Raw genomic sequence first — 15477 nt, forward strand, 5'->3', positions numbered from 1 at the left:
CAGTTGTTTTGCAGGGTCTTTCGTGGTTCAGAAACTGTATTCTTTAAGTAGTGCTTTATTTAATTTAAATGACTTAATAATTCTCATCATTTGTTATCCAGGGTCCAGACTGTCAATGAAGGAGGTGAAAGTGCTTGGGTAAAACTTGCTGATATTCTGGTGAAGGAGGAGTTGCAGAAGCCTGTCCTGGATCTGAAGCTGGCTGGAGCTTTGACAGTGAAGGCAGGAGAGTCAGTCAGGATGGAGGCTGGCCTGAGAGGAAAGCCTCAGCCTGAGGTCAAATGGACGAAAGACAAGGCTGTCGGAGACAACCCAAGAATCAGCGTGGAAACTGGCCCTGACTACTCCAAGTTCCTTATGACCAAGTCCAGACGCACCGACAGTGGAAAGTATATCATCACTGCCACTAATTCGCTGGGCACCTTCACGGCATATGCCACCGTTAATGTCCTGGACGTCCCCGGCCCAGTGAGGGACCTCAGGGTTACTGGCATCGGGTCCGACAAGTGCAGAGTGGTTTGGGATCCTCCAGAGGATGATGGAGGTTGTGAGGTGGACAGCTACATCCTGGAGAAATGTGAGACCAGGAGGATGGTCTGGTCCACATACTCAGACTCTGTGGTCACACCGTACTGCAATGTTACTCGTCTAGTGGAGAACAACGAGTACATCTTCAGAGTGAGGGCTGAGAACAAGATGGGAACCGGCCCCGCCATGGAGAGCAAGCCCGTCACTGTCAAGACTCAGTTGAACAGACCTGGACCTCCAGATGCCCCTGAGGTCACCAAGGTAAGTAAAAGAATTCCTGTTTTATAGATTTTCCTAAAATTGGCTTATGGGAAAAACATTTTTGCCTTGCTGCTACAATAAGCTGCTTGTTTACTTACACTGTTAAAACTTTTTTGATGCAGGTCAGTAAAGATGAGATGACTGTTGTTTGGGCTCCTCCTGAGAATGATGGAGGAAAGTCTATTACTGGCTACATCCTGGAGAGGAAAGAGAAGAGGGCAGTGCGCTGGGTGCCATGCACCAAGAGCCCCATCTCTGAGAGACGCATGAAAGTTGCCAATCTGATCCCCAATCATGAGTACCAGTTCAGGGTGAAGGCTGAAAATGAAGTAGGCCTGGGAGAGCCCAGCAAACCCTGCAGACCAGTTGCAGCCAAAGATCCCATTGGTGAGTTTGTGGTTGCAGTCACAGTTCAGTTTTGTCTTAAAAATATTCTAGTGCTCAGGCCGTGAATATATAAACCACTGCAAGCTTCAGATGTCAGAGTGTCATTTTGTTGACTTTTGTTTCACTGTCTCTACCTGCAGAGCCCCCTGGCCCTCCTGCCGGCCTGAAGGTGGGCGACAGCACCAAGACGTCTATCACCCTGTCCTGGTCTAAACCAGTGTATGACGGCGGTGCACCCATCATCGGCTACAGCTTGGACATGAGGCTGAAGAGCGAGGCAGACCCTGAGAAGCCCACTGAGGGCTGGAAGAGAATTGACACCCGTGGCCCATTGGTGCTCACAGAGTTCACCATCGGCCAGCTGGATGAGAAGCAGGAGTATGAATTCAAGGTGTCCGCCAAAAACCAAGTGGGCTGGGGACGTCATGCCTACTTGAAGGAGGCCGTCTCCCCCAAGGAGATCCTGGGTGAGAATGAATGGTTATGAAAGTCAACTTTGCTGCAGTTAATCTTACACAACATGGTAAATGTCAACAACTCTAATCATCTCAATGTGTTTCTATGGCAACAGAGGCTCCAGAGATTGACCTGGACGCCAGTCTGAGGAAAGGTCTGTCCGTTAGGGCTGGATGTCCAATCAGGCTTTTTGCTGTGATCAGAGGAAGACCCGCCCCCAAGGTTACCTGGAAGCGCTTGGGTGTGGATAACGTGATACGCCGAGGTCATGTGGACCAGGTTGACACCATGTCCTTCCTGGTCATCCCTGAGAGCACCAGAGAGGATTCTGGGAGATACTCGCTGACTCTGTCGAACTCAGCCGGAGAGAAAGCCGTGTTTGTCCGTGTCAAAGTCCTTGGTGAGAAACAGAATGACAAACTACATTTTTACAGCTCTTGCCTTTAACAAAAAATGTTTCATTTTCACTGGTAAGGAAACGGTATGATCAAATTGATTCTTATATTCATCCTCTGCAGATACTCCTGGTCCCGTTGGTGGCCTGGAGGCAACCAACGTTACCAAGACGACAGCTCAGCTGTCCTGGTTGCCACCAGAAAATGATGGTGGCAGCCCCATCCTCAACTACATTGTGGAGAAACGGGAGGTGGACCGGAAGACCTGGAACAAGTGTACAGAAGACCTGAAGAAGACTAGCTTTAAGGTGACCAACATGACTCCTGGGATTGAGTACTACTTCAGAGTCACAGCCTGCAACAAGTACGGCATCGGAGTTCCTCAGGACTCACCCAAATCCTATCTGGCTGTTGACCCCATCAGTAAGTGCCACCGCAGACTGTGCTATCAGACCCTTGTGCTCGTCGGCCTCTGTTGTTCTTTGCTTTTTACATTTTTCCTAACACCTGCTGTGTGTTGCATTCAGGTGAGCCAGACCCTCCGAAGAAGATGGATGTGTTGGAGATCACCAAGAATAGCGCCACACTGGGCTGGCTGAAGCCACTCAGGGACGGAGGAGCCAAGATCAATGGTTATGTGGTGGACTACCAGGAGGAGGGAGCGCCTGAGGACAAGTGGACACCTTATTCTGTGGTCAGGGACCTGACCATCGTGGTGGTTGGTCTGAAAGAGGGAAAGAAGTACAAGTTCAGAGTGGCAGCCAGGAACTCAGTGGGAGTCAGCTTGCCCCGAGAGGCAGAGGGAGTGTTTGAGGTCAAGGAGCAGCTCAGTGAGTAGACCGCCCTTAAAATGTACCTCACAATGTACTGATGGATACTGGTGCTCAGCTTTGGAGCCAGAAAACTTAAAACATTCCCTGATGAATCTCTAAAGTAACTTTTGCTTCTTCCTCTCAGTGGCTCCTAAGATCATCATGCCAGACATCATGACGTTCAGAGCTGGATCCAAGATGGTGGTTGAGGCCATTGTGGCAGGTAAACCCCCTCCCATCTGCAAGTGGAAGCAAGGCAACGAGGATGTGCTGACCTCTGACCGGCTGTCTGTTGTAAAGACGCTGACATCCTGCACGCTTATCATCAAGAATGTGACGAGAAAGGACAGCGGCTACTACAGCCTGTCAGCTGAAAACAGCACCGGCAAGGTCAACCAGATCCTCAGAGTCACCATCATGGGTCAGTTTGAACAACAGACACCGTTAAGGCTGAAATATACAGATAATACTTACAGTGCGAATGATCAATGTCAGGTCGTACACCTACATGGATGACTCATCCTTCTTGTCCCTGCAGACATTCCTGGACCCCCTGAAGCTCCTCTAGAGATCACTGAACAGGACATTGATGCCTGCACGCTGCTCTGGAACCCTCCACCGGAGGATGGCGGCAGCAACATCACCAACTATATTGTTGAGAAGTGTGACATCAGCCAGGGTGACTGGATCACCATGTCCCCATCCTGCACCAAAACCAGCTTCAGAGTTACCAAACTGACACCTGGCAAAGAGTATGGCTTCAGAGTCCGTGCTGAGAACAGGTTCGGCATCGGTGCACCCATCTACTCTGAGAGGATGATTGCAAAATATCCATTTGGTGAGTCTGTGCCAAAACTTTTTTTTAGCTCTGTTACTGTCATACTATGATACTGTGTACTAACTGTTATTTTTTTCTCTAAAGATCCTCCCAGCGAGCCCAGAAACCTGCAGATCAACAAGGTCTTCAAGGACTTCGTCATCCTGTCATGGGAGCGTCCCAGCAATGACGGTGGAACCCCCATCACTGGATACTGCATCGAGAAGAAGGAGAGGAACAGCATCCTGTGGGTGAAGGCCAACGAGTCCATGGTCAAAGCCACCCAGTACACCTGCAGCGGCCTGATGGAGGGCCTGGAGTACACCTTCAGGGTGTCGGCACACAACTTGGCTGGACAGGGCAAACCCTGCAAGCAGACTGACTTCATCACCGCCAGGACTGCAGTTGGTACGATAATGACATAAATTATTTCAACATGATATATTTGATTTGTTAAAGAAAGGTAAATACAAATAGGATGACATCAAACAATTGAGGTTGGATCCCCATTGCTTCAGGTGAAATTTACTTTTCAGGCCAGTGATACAAACCAGGTTCTTGTTCACTCATCCTTAACTCAAACCTTCCTCCTTGTTCATTAGTAATTCTACAACCCTTTGTTTCTATCCATCCAGACCCACCAGGTAAGCCCGAGCCCATGGATGTGACCAAGAACTCTGTCTTGCTTGTCTGGGGCCGTCCCAAGCATGACGGTGGCAGCAAGCTGATTGGCTACTTCATGGAGTACATGAAGCCTCCAGAGGAAAAGTGGGTACGCTGCAATGCCAACTGCATGAACATCCAGACGGAAAGCTACGTGGTGAGCGGCCTGGAGGAGGGTCAGCGGTACCAGTTCAGAGTCATCGCCAAGACGGCCATCAATACCAGCCTGCCATCAGAGCTGTCCGACCCCATTGCCATCATTGCAGAGAACGGTACAGCCCCACACAGCATCGAAAACTAAGTCTCACAAATACCATTACTGATTAATGATGATCATTCTCTCTTCTCCTTGTGTGCAGTTCCTCCTCGTGTGGAGCTTGGTGTCAATATGAAGAACCTGATTGTGGTTAAAGCTGGAGAGAACATCTCCCTGGATGCTGAGGTGTTTGGCAAGCCACTACCCAAGGTTAGCTGGAAGAGAGACGGCGTGCCTCTGGTTCTCGCCGAAGGAATGAAGATGAGCCAGAAGAAACATGTCCACCTGCTGGACCTGTTCTGTGTCACCAGGAAGGAATCTGGAGACTACACCATCACTGCTGAGAATGCCCATGGCTCCAAGTACGCCACCATCAAGGTCAAGGTGCTTGGTAAGTCAGATTTAATACTGGTTTATTCTAGTGAAGCTTTTTATGTGTACAGATAAACAAAGAATATCACACTGTTTATCTTGCAGATAAACCAGGGCCCCCGGCCTCAATCAAAATCAGTAAGGTGTTTGCTGACCGCGTTAAGCTGCGATGGGAGCCCCCACTCGCAGATGGTGGCTCTGAGATCACCAACTACATCATCGAGAAGCGTGAGACCAGCAGAGCCAACTGGGCGCTGGTCACCTCCAACATCCATGGACATATCACAGACACCTCAGTGGAGAAACTCATTGAAGGACATGAGTATCAGTTCAGAGTCAGCGCTGAGAACCAGTATGGTGTGGGAGATGTCATCATGACAGACCCTGTCATGGTCAAGAACCCGTACGGTACGTTCACACCTCTATAGCTGAAGAGAACTATGCTACTGGATGAGGTCTGTGAGACAGCACTTTCTGTTGTTGAGGTACGATAAACTCAAACACTGATGGTAGATTGTCATGCTGTTATGTCTTCCCTCAGATGTTCCCGGTCCATGCGAGCCACCCGTCATCACCAACATCACTAAGGACTCCATGACAGTGAGCTGGAAGGCTCCAGCCAACGATGGCAAATCCCCCATCCTGGGCTACATGGTGGAGAAACGTGAAGCCACTGAGCTGACCTGGGCTAAGGTCAACCGCCGGCCGGTCATCGACAGGACCATCAAGGCCGCTCAACTGACAGAGGGCTCTGAGTATGAGTTCAGAGTCATTGCCATTAACAAGGCCGGTCTGGGCAAACCCAGTGACGCATCTAACGCTGCACTGGCTGTTGATCCAGTCTGTAAGTATCTGTTAACCCATGAAAAACAGATGCTCCACTGGAGATTGTCGTTTGAATAATCCTCTCTATATTGATCTAACATAAAAACCATAATAACTAGAGCCTTCATTCTTTTTGTAGCACATAGCTAAGGCTTTCATCTTCCCTGTCATCATTCATTCCTGCCATTCGAATTTTTTTTTTTTCGCATTATGTCTACAAGAGGGCAAACTAATACAAGGAAACATACTTGTATATGTATTAATACAAGGAAACATAACTACTTGTAGGTATTTTTATTTCAACATAAACGTCTTTGAAAACATTTACATACCTACACATTAAAACACATAAAACAATTATCTATAACATTACGTTAGAAACGACCACGGACCTCTCGCTCGCCCCGCCTCTCTGACCCGTCAGGCCACACCGCTCACGAAAGCGCTATGAAGAGCCTCAAAGCGCCGCGCAGTTCCGTGGCCGGCTCTGGTCTATTTTCTGCATGAGCCGCGAGCGGATGTGTCAAGCCAGGTGACGGAGACAGCAGCTGGGAGCAGAACCGCTTGTCCAGTGCTTTCAGTGCAGCGGCCCAGGCCAACGCCCACTCGCAAAGAGGACAGCTGCGGTGGTGTTTTTTTTTTTCTCTCCACAATCAAACATCAATTTTCACATTCAAAGGTCCATTTTTTTTTTAAATTCGAATTTAAATTTGAATTTAGAATATTTGTTGACAGCCCTAGTATATATATCGATCTAAGATAAAAACCATAATAGGTGGAGCATTCATTGTTTTTGCAGCTTAAAGCGAAGGCTCCTGTCTTCCATGGCATCCTGTTGTACATGCGAAATGACATCATTACATTGCGTTGCATGGGTTGCAAAATTGCACAAAAACGCATAGTTGCACCAGAGTAGTGAATGATGAATCTGTCAAGACACCTTTGCACTATGCAAATTATGTACATAATTAAAAATAATTATAGAGTGTTAAGAAATGTTTCGTTAATGTTTCTACATATAGAAATATTTTGGATCAAAATATGTTTTGTGTGTTTATTTTGTAAAATCTGATGAAAAAATATGTCTGATTTTTGTTTTTTTTAATGACACAATTTCAATACACTGATGAGTTATTATGGTTTAATGACTTACATAAGCTTTTAGCTCTCAGATTTTAGGGATATGAGGCATTTGGAGATACTCCAAGAAATAACATCACAATAAGGAAAAATACCAATGTAGGCACTGGCAGACCGTTTCTGTTGCAGAGTTCAAAGGGTTAAAAACAGGGCTGCCACTAACAATTATCTTCAACTCAACACATTATATTATCACTATAATTCTCCAGATCCTCCTGGCCCACCTGCCTTCCCCAAGGTGGTGGACTCTACCAAGAGCTCCATCAGCCTCAGCTGGACCAAACCAGCGTACGACGGTGGCTGCGAGATCATCGGCTACCTGGTGGAGTGCAAGAGAGTTGACGCAGAGCACTGGAATAAGTGCAACATCCCGAAAAAGCTCCAGGCCACCAAGTTCCTGGTGACAGGCCTGATGGACAACACTGAGTACCAGTTCAGAGTTAAAGCCGTCAACAAGATCGGTATCAGCGAGCCCAGTGAAGTCCCTGGAAACCACATGCCCAAGGACATCCTGAGTACGTCAGATGATTTTTATTCTGTGTTTTGATAAATAATCTCTGAGTAAGAAGAGGCAACTCACTGTAAGAAAACAAGAAAACATATTATACACATTTTATAGCAGGACTGTAGAGTTGTTTTTATTTATTTAGCTAACCATGAAAACACACTTCCTCTGAGGTGAATTGGTACAAGAAAACAAATCTACAAACTACATTTAGCACCACAAAACTCTTCAGTGGGTGTTTTTCTTAAATCAGGACGTTTCATTTTGCATCATCACCCAAGGTAATTAGTTTTTGCACAAAAAAAAGTGTATTCTCAGTAACGACCAACATTCATGGTGAACTTATGCTAACTGTACACAAGCTAAGGCTGCCAGGAAACAGCTTACACGACAAAGTGAGACTGATAAATGAATGAAGGGACTAACACTAAAGCTGTGATTAACAAACAACCTTCTGTCTGTCCTCCAGTCGCTCCTGAAGCTGAGCTGGACGCTGACCTAAGAAAGGCTTTGGTTCTTAGAGCCGGAGTTACCCTGAGGCTCTACGTCCCATTGAGAGGACGCCCGGCGCCGAAGGTGACGTGGACGAAGGTGGACGCTAACCTGAAGGATAGGCAGGGTGTGCTGATTAAAACATCAGAATGGGACACCCTGCTGATGATTGAGGACATTACCAGATACGATGCTGGCAAATATGTCCTGTCGCTGGAGAACAGCAGCGGCGCCAAGAGCTACACCATTGTGGTCAAGGTCCTCGGTAAGAATGTCTCTCAAAGGAAACATTATGTGGGGGATAAAATGGAGCACACACACTCCAGTGAGCATGTTTTTTGTCATGTTACAGGTCACAACAAAAATGCAGCTAAATTTGATGGTTTCAAAGTTTTTTTCCATGAGTATACTTCAGTGCAGGTCAGGTTCATTTATAAACCTGCAACAAACTAAAATACCGTCACAATAGTTACATATATATTTAAGTACGTAAAAAGTAGAATTAGAATATTTTTGAGGAATAGCTAAAGATAATAATATTGTTGTGAAAAAGAATACAGTTTACCAGAAAGCTAGAAAAAAATTGTGAAACCTAAGAATCTGAAACTTTTTCACCCACAAGAATTTATACAAAATATTTCTTTCCCAGAACATTGATAAAATATTTTTACTCCCATCGTGTATATCTATGGCCTTAATTGTATTTTTGGTTCAGTTAACAAAAGCTCTGAGCCAGGACTGTTGCATCTCCTCCACCTCAGATTCTCCCGGACCACCCCAGAACCTGACTGTGAAGGAGACCTCCAGGAGCCACGCCTTCATCACCTGGGACGCCCCGCTGATTGACGGTGGCAGCCCAGTCAAGAACTACATCGTAGAGAAGCGCCTGGCAGAAAGAAAGGCCTGGACCTGTGTGGCGCCAAACTGCCACAAGATGTCCTACAGGATCACAAACCTGGAGGCGGGACAGGCCTACTGCTTCAGAGTGCTGGCTGAAAACGCCTACGGCATCGGAGAGGGCTGCGAGACTGCCGGCAGCGTCCGAGCCTCAGGTAGCTAAAAATCATTGTTGAATATTTTTATACAGTACAGTGCAGCAGATGACAGTAAAGTATATGAGAAAGGATCATTTTAAGTTAGTTCAACTCAGCTAGGTCAGATTAGTAAACTTGCTTTCATTCAACTCTTCAAATGTTATTGGGAAAATAGAGTTGCCAATTTTATTATTAAATTCAGCAAAATTAAACAAAAGTATTAGTGGACTCAACTCAGACAAAGACCATAATTAGGACTGTAGAAATGTCCTCTCCCCACCACCAGGAATAAAATTCTGGTAGAGAAATACTTTTAAATATGGTTTGACACTACTGGAATCATCAAAATGAATAACCGCTATACGTACGGTTTTATGCCTCCGCACCAGCGATAGTTGTGACTGGAGGCATCATGTTTTCAGGTTGTACATCCTTCCCTCTGTCTGTCCCATTCTCCTGAACACAATATCTCAAGAATGCCTTTTGGGTATTTCTTTGGTACAAATGTCCAGGTCACAAAAGTCAAGGGTGAAGTGATTAGAAATTGTTGATCTAAGGTCAAGGTCACTCTGCGTCCTTCTCATTTCTGAGAACACAATATCTCAAGAAGGCCTCAAGAAGGATATTTCTTCAAATTTGGCAAAAATGTCTGTCTGGACCAATGAAATAACTAATCAGTATTTGGTGGTTGAAGGTCAAAGATTAAGGTCACTGTGACCTTACAAAACAAGAATTCATATGTTAATTATGACAAATTCCTTACAAATGTCTAACAGGATAAAATGATGAAGTGATGACATTTTATATCCAAAAGTCAAAGGTCAACTTCACTGTGACATCATGATGTTTTGCATAAAACACTTGTCTGTCCGTTATTCAACGTCATATCTCAGGAACAAAAGCGGATACTTTTGGTCAGATACTGAATTGGTGACTCTAATCTTGAAACTGTGATGATTGTACAAACCTTCTGTGTGTGAAGCATCCATGTTTTTACAGACATGGGCGGAAACTGTAAGTGAAAGTTGACTTATTCTTGGAGGCATACAACCACAAGGTGGTAATTGTAGTTAATCACAGTAAGTTAATTTCCCCCCTTAGAATACAGATTACCTGAGCTTAGTGTCCTTAGTAGTAGCTGTTGTCCTGACAACAAGTGTAAAAACAACACAGTCAGAACTCGATCTTAGAGATCAGTGGCCAAGACCAAGATGCACCAAATTGCATCAGTTACATTAAACACATCTCATTTAACGCAAACCACATGTTGAATCTGAACCCATCTGTCCTCCTCCTTCAGAGCAACCTGGTCCAGTGATGGATTTCAAAGCCAAGAAGACCACCAAGAACTCGATTGTCCTGGCCTGGAAGAAGCCCATCAGCGACGGAGGAAGCTACGTTTCTGCTTATATCCTGGAGCAGAGCGAAGGCGAGGAGAAGTGGAAACAAATCATGAAGGGAAAGAACACCACACACACCATCAGCGAGCTGACTGAGGGCAAGGAGTACTTGTTCAGAGTCAAGGCACTCAATGAGTCCGGAGAGGGACCACCCACTGAGCTTGCTGTCGTTGCCAAGGACCAGTTTGGTAAGAAATCAGCCCGACTCTGTCATCATGCCAGATATTAGGTGTTGTCGGACCATACAGTTCTGGGGACTCCCTGAGAGGAACTGTCCACTGGGGAGTTCCTCTGAGAGCTACATACCTTCAAGGGTTTTTTTTTTTTCTGTTTGCATTCGCACCACTTATAGGAACCCTTACAGGAATACTCCGACAATTTGGGAGTTATGCCCTTTCTCTATAATTTTCATATTGAGACAACATGATCGATATCTTTTTTGTGTCTGTACGTCCAATGGCTGGGTCTCAGCAGTTAGCATTGTGGCTTAGCTTAGCAAATACAATTGAAGTCTATAGTGGGTCAGTAACCTACTCGGTAAAAGTGAACAAATAAACGTTACAGAAACCCTGAAGCTGGTATTTCAATTTTCAATTTCAATCAATCAATTTTATTTATAAAGCCCAATATCACAAATCACAGGGCTTTACAGCATACACATTTATTTCTACACGTGCATTTAAAATAAACATGTTTAAACATTAATTCGAAAAACGAGAGTCCTTTTTAGTCGTTTTATAAGAAGTTTGATACACGGAACTATAGTGTGTTTACGCCCTGCGCGGAGGGATACACCGGTGAGCAACAGCTGCAGCTGGCTCTGGGACAGGTACGCTAGGTCACTCGGTAAAAGCAAACAAAGAGATGACACAGATGATATTACTCACTCGACTGAAAGCTGTCCATCAGCTCCTGCAGGCCTGGGGCGTTTTTTCCAGTTTATTTTAGGAACATGAAAAAATGTTTCAATCACGCCAGGATTAGTGATTGCTGCAAAGTTTTCACTCCTTGTGATGCACTCTCTGCAGCGGTTTTCCTCCTGATGATATATCTCTAGCCTCCCCAACGACAGTAGCACAGAATCCCATTCTGTGCAGCAAAATGATTCCACCTCCGTCGGCATAGGTTGGCAAGCCCCGCAGCTAGACCACCAATCCTCCCCTGACCTCCGTCTCCCCTCGGCAACTTGCTGTTCCACTGCCTCGGAGGCTTCAGCCTCTCTTCTCGCCCGCTCAGCATCCAGCACCTGGAGTTCCTCATACTTATACTCCGGCTCAAACAGGTATGGCTCTGGATCTGTGTCCGCTACAAGAAGCTCTTCAAAATCGCATTCAAAGTCGTCCATTGCAGCTACTATAGTCCGGAGATATTGCTAGGCTAAATATACACCTGAGTTTTGTTTACAAGCAACGTCTGTGCCTGTGCCTGCTCACCGGTGTATCCCTCCACGCAGGGCGTAAACACACTATAGTTCTGTGTATCAAACTTCTTCTAAAACGACTAAAAAGGACTCTCGTTTTTAAAATTAATGTTTAAACATGTTTATTTTAAAGGCACGTGCGGAAATGCCAGCTTCAGGGTTTCTGTAACGTTTATTTGTTCACTTTTACTGTAGGCTACTGACCCACTATAGACTTCAATTGTATTTGCTAAGCTAAGCCGCAATGCTAACCGCTGAGACCTAGCCACTGGACGTACAGACACAAAAAAGATATCGATCATGTTGTCTCACCATGAAAATGATAGAGAAAGGGCATAACTCCCAAATCGTCGGAGTATTCTTTTAAGTGACATACTGTAAGCTGACGAGCAGTTGGTATAGTAATGTCACTTTTGTTTTTTAAGAGTCAGAATTGTGTTTTTTGTGTTTTTTAAAATGGTGGTTACCCTGCTGCATCGGTTGTGTTGGATCCAATAACCATACATTTACATCACTCATGGTTCCTCTTGTGCTGGGAGAATACCTACACTGAATTAGGAGCTAAAAGTGTCCCTCAAAACAATGTTCCAAGAACTGTGTTTGTTGCTAGTACTTGCGGTGCGGACACAACAAAAAAGGGGGGTTCTTAGAACTATGAAAGAGTTTCTCCAGTCCCAAAACACCTATTGTTTTAGTTTAGTATATATTTTTGTGAGAACATAAAATTCTTTATAAATATTTTCTGTTAAGCAAACTCCTTTGGATTTCAGTGCTGCCTGACTGCAACTTGAGTAATCTGCATGACGGTTGCTACGTGGTGAAGGAGGGTAGCACCACGCGCATCAACATCCCCCTCATTGGAATACCTCTCCCCACTGCTACCTGGAAGAGGGGCGATGTGGGGCTTGGCGACACTGGCCGAATGTGCGTGGAGGCATCCCATGGTGTCACCACTCTGCTGATCAGAGACTGCCAGAGAGGAGATGCCGAGACCTACACCATCAATGTCAAGAACAGCGCTGGCTCCAAGGACTGCAAGTTCCAGCTGAAGGTGGTTGGTAAGCCTGGCATCTGTACTGGACCCATTAAGTTTGACGAGATCACTGCCGATGCCATGACCCTGGAGTGGGGACCGCCTGCAGATGATGGTGGTGCAGAAGTGTCCAACTACATTGTGGAGAAGAGGAGGACAACAGACAACAAGTGGGCCACAGTGGCTTCAGCTATTCAAAAGACCACCATGAGGGTGATCAGGCTCCATGAGGGAATAGAGTACATCTTTAGAGTGTTTGCTGAGAACAAGTATGGAGTTGGAGAGTATCTGAGGTCTGACCCAGTCATTGCCCAGCATCCATTTGGTGAGTATCACACCTCTAATTAATGCTAGTTAAATGGTTTATTACAATTTAACATGTCACATTTGTTTTAAAGTCTTTCTGTTACTAATTACTGTGTTTTACTTCTAAAGAAGTCAACCCCATCTCACACAAGCTTTGTAAGTTTAATTTCTCCTTTCTTAACCTTTCCACTCCTGTCTCTTTCTCTGCTTCCTCCAGATGTGCCTGGGGCACCTGCTCCTCCAGAAATAGCGAGCATCCGCCATGAGTCAGCCATCTTGACTTGGGCTGATCCAAAGGACAGCGGTGGCTCCCCAGTTACTGGTAACAGACTGTGAACTAAACCTATCAGTTTTTAATTAATTGTAAGCTCATAGCAAACAGCATGACCAACAGATTTTTGTATTCTCTGTAGGATATCATGTGGAGTTCAAGGAGAGGAACAGTCTGATGTGGAAACGGGCCACTAAGACTCCTCTGAGACTGAAGGAGTGCAGAGTTACTGGCCTGATCGAGGGACTAGAGTATGAGTTCAGGGTGATGGCCATGAACATGGCCGGCTTAGGAAAGCCAAGCAGGGTTACTGAGGCTGTGGTTGCCCTTGATCCTATTGGTGAGTTCACTGCTTTCAGATTGTTTTTCCCTAATGTGAAAACTAAATTCTGCTTTGGCAACGCTCCAGTTTTTATTGCAATAGTATGAATACTTGAATGGAAAGTATGTTTTTAAAGCATGCCTTATGTTTTCTGTAACACATTGACTTTGTGTCCTGTTAGATCCTCCTGGCAAGCCTGAAGTGATTAATGTCACCAGGACCACAGTCACTCTGATATGGACTGCTCCCAAATATGATGGTGGCCACAAGCTTACTGGCTACGTGGTGGAGAAGCTGGAGGCTGGTGGCAAGACCTGGATGAAGGCCAATCATGTTAACATCCAGATTTGTGCCTTCACTGTCAGTGACCTGACAGACGGAGCTCAGTATCAGTTCAGGATAAGGGCCAAGAATTCTGCCGGCGCTATCAGTCCTCCTTCAGAGGTTACTGAGCTTCTGACCTGCAAGGATGAGTATGGTAAGCTAAGTGGGGTAGTTCAGCAGTTAAAACATTTGTGAATGCAGGTCCTTCAAATCATTTTATTTTACTTTTACAGATATCAGGTCTTGAAATTCATATTGTCATTAAGTTGACTGTATGAGTTCTGTAGACAGTTATAATGCAACTTTCTTCCATCCTCTTTGCAGAGCCACCCACCATCACCATTGACCCAGACATGAAGGACGGTGTATCAGTCAAGGCAGGAGACACCATTGTGATCTCAGCCTCCAAGATTGTGGGCAAACCTCCACCCACTGCTGTCTGGTCGAAGGGAGGCCGTGAGTTCAAGACCTCTGACATTGTCACCATCACTAGCACCCCAACCTCCTCCACTCTTGCTATCAAGTACGCAAGCCGGAAGAACACAGGAGAATACACCATCACTGCCAGCAATCCCTTTGGCATTAAGGAAGAACATGTAAAGGTGAAGGTCCTTGATGTGCCTGGAGCTCCAGGCCCCATCGAAGCCAGTAACATTTCAGCTGAGAAGTGTACTCTGACCTGGCTTCCACCAGAGGAGGATGGAGGCTCCGCTATCAAGTCCTACACCCTTGAAAAGAGAGAGACCAGCCGCCTGCAGTGGACCAAGTTAGCTGAAAACATTGTGGACTGCAGACATGTAGCCCACAAACTGATCAAGGGCAACGAGTACATCTTCAGGGTGTTTGCTGTGAACCAGTATGGCATCGGAGACTCAAGCCAGTCTGGTCCAATCAAAATGGTTGACAGTTTCAGTAAGTTTTTTTGTTGTTCATAAATGATTGTAATTTTATAGTATTTCCAGGCCACCTTAGGATTGTAAAACTCCTTTAAGCTGGAGAATTTAATAGTTCAAGGCATAACTGACCAAAATGTTGCTTTGTTTCCCCAGGCCCACCAGGCCCACCCTCAGTCCCAGAGATTGATAACGTCAGTAGGAACGCTGTCACCATTTCATGGAAGAGACCAGTACAGGATGGAGGAAGTGACATTAGAGGATATTGTGTCGAGAGGAAAGAGAGGAAAGGAATGCGATGGGTGAGAGCCTCTAAGAGGACAATCCCTGACCTTCGCTTTAAGGTGCAGGGCCTAACTGAGGGAGTAGAGTATGAGTTTAGAGTCACTGCTGAGAACAAGGCTGGATTTGGGGAGCCAAGTGAGCCCACACACCCTGTGATGACCAAGGACATTGTGTGTAAGTAAAACTGGACTTCTCAGTTACATTTTTAAACAGGAGAGTTGCAAATGCAGAGAAGTCAAAAAATAAACATCATGCATCTTTGTAAAGAGGTGCCCACTAA

General features: G+C 45.6%; 1 protein-coding gene across 9 annotated transcripts in view; it reads left to right on the plus strand.

Moving 5' to 3' along the window:
• ttn.2 (titin, tandem duplicate 2) overlaps positions 1-15477 on the plus strand; it is a 249401-nt gene that overhangs the window by 187687 nt on the left and 46237 nt on the right. For all 9 annotated transcript variants that reach the window (XM_049594294.1, XM_049594295.1, XM_049594296.1 and 6 more), the window contains 23 exons: positions 102-789; positions 912-1176; positions 1317-1643; positions 1748-2032; positions 2151-2450; positions 2555-2857; positions 2985-3260; positions 3378-3677; positions 3762-4064; positions 4292-4591; positions 4679-4966; positions 5053-5355; positions 5489-5791; positions 7122-7427; positions 7887-8174; positions 8671-8961; positions 10244-10531; positions 12534-13121; positions 13320-13424; positions 13516-13713; positions 13877-14173; positions 14344-14931; positions 15069-15371. In XM_049594294.1, coding sequence (XP_049450251.1) covers positions 102-789; positions 912-1176; positions 1317-1643; positions 1748-2032; positions 2151-2450; positions 2555-2857; positions 2985-3260; positions 3378-3677; positions 3762-4064; positions 4292-4591; positions 4679-4966; positions 5053-5355; positions 5489-5791; positions 7122-7427; positions 7887-8174; positions 8671-8961; positions 10244-10531; positions 12534-13121; positions 13320-13424; positions 13516-13713; positions 13877-14173; positions 14344-14931; positions 15069-15371 — 7493 coding nt within the window. The remainder of the gene's footprint in view (positions 1-101; positions 790-911; positions 1177-1316; positions 1644-1747; positions 2033-2150; positions 2451-2554; positions 2858-2984; positions 3261-3377; positions 3678-3761; positions 4065-4291; positions 4592-4678; positions 4967-5052; positions 5356-5488; positions 5792-7121; positions 7428-7886; positions 8175-8670; positions 8962-10243; positions 10532-12533; positions 13122-13319; positions 13425-13515; positions 13714-13876; positions 14174-14343; positions 14932-15068; positions 15372-15477) is intronic.

The sequence above is a fragment of the Epinephelus fuscoguttatus genome, linkage group LG13 (assembly GCF_011397635.1).
Source record: "Epinephelus fuscoguttatus linkage group LG13, E.fuscoguttatus.final_Chr_v1".
Lineage (NCBI taxonomy): Eukaryota > Metazoa > Chordata > Actinopteri > Perciformes > Serranidae > Epinephelus > Epinephelus fuscoguttatus.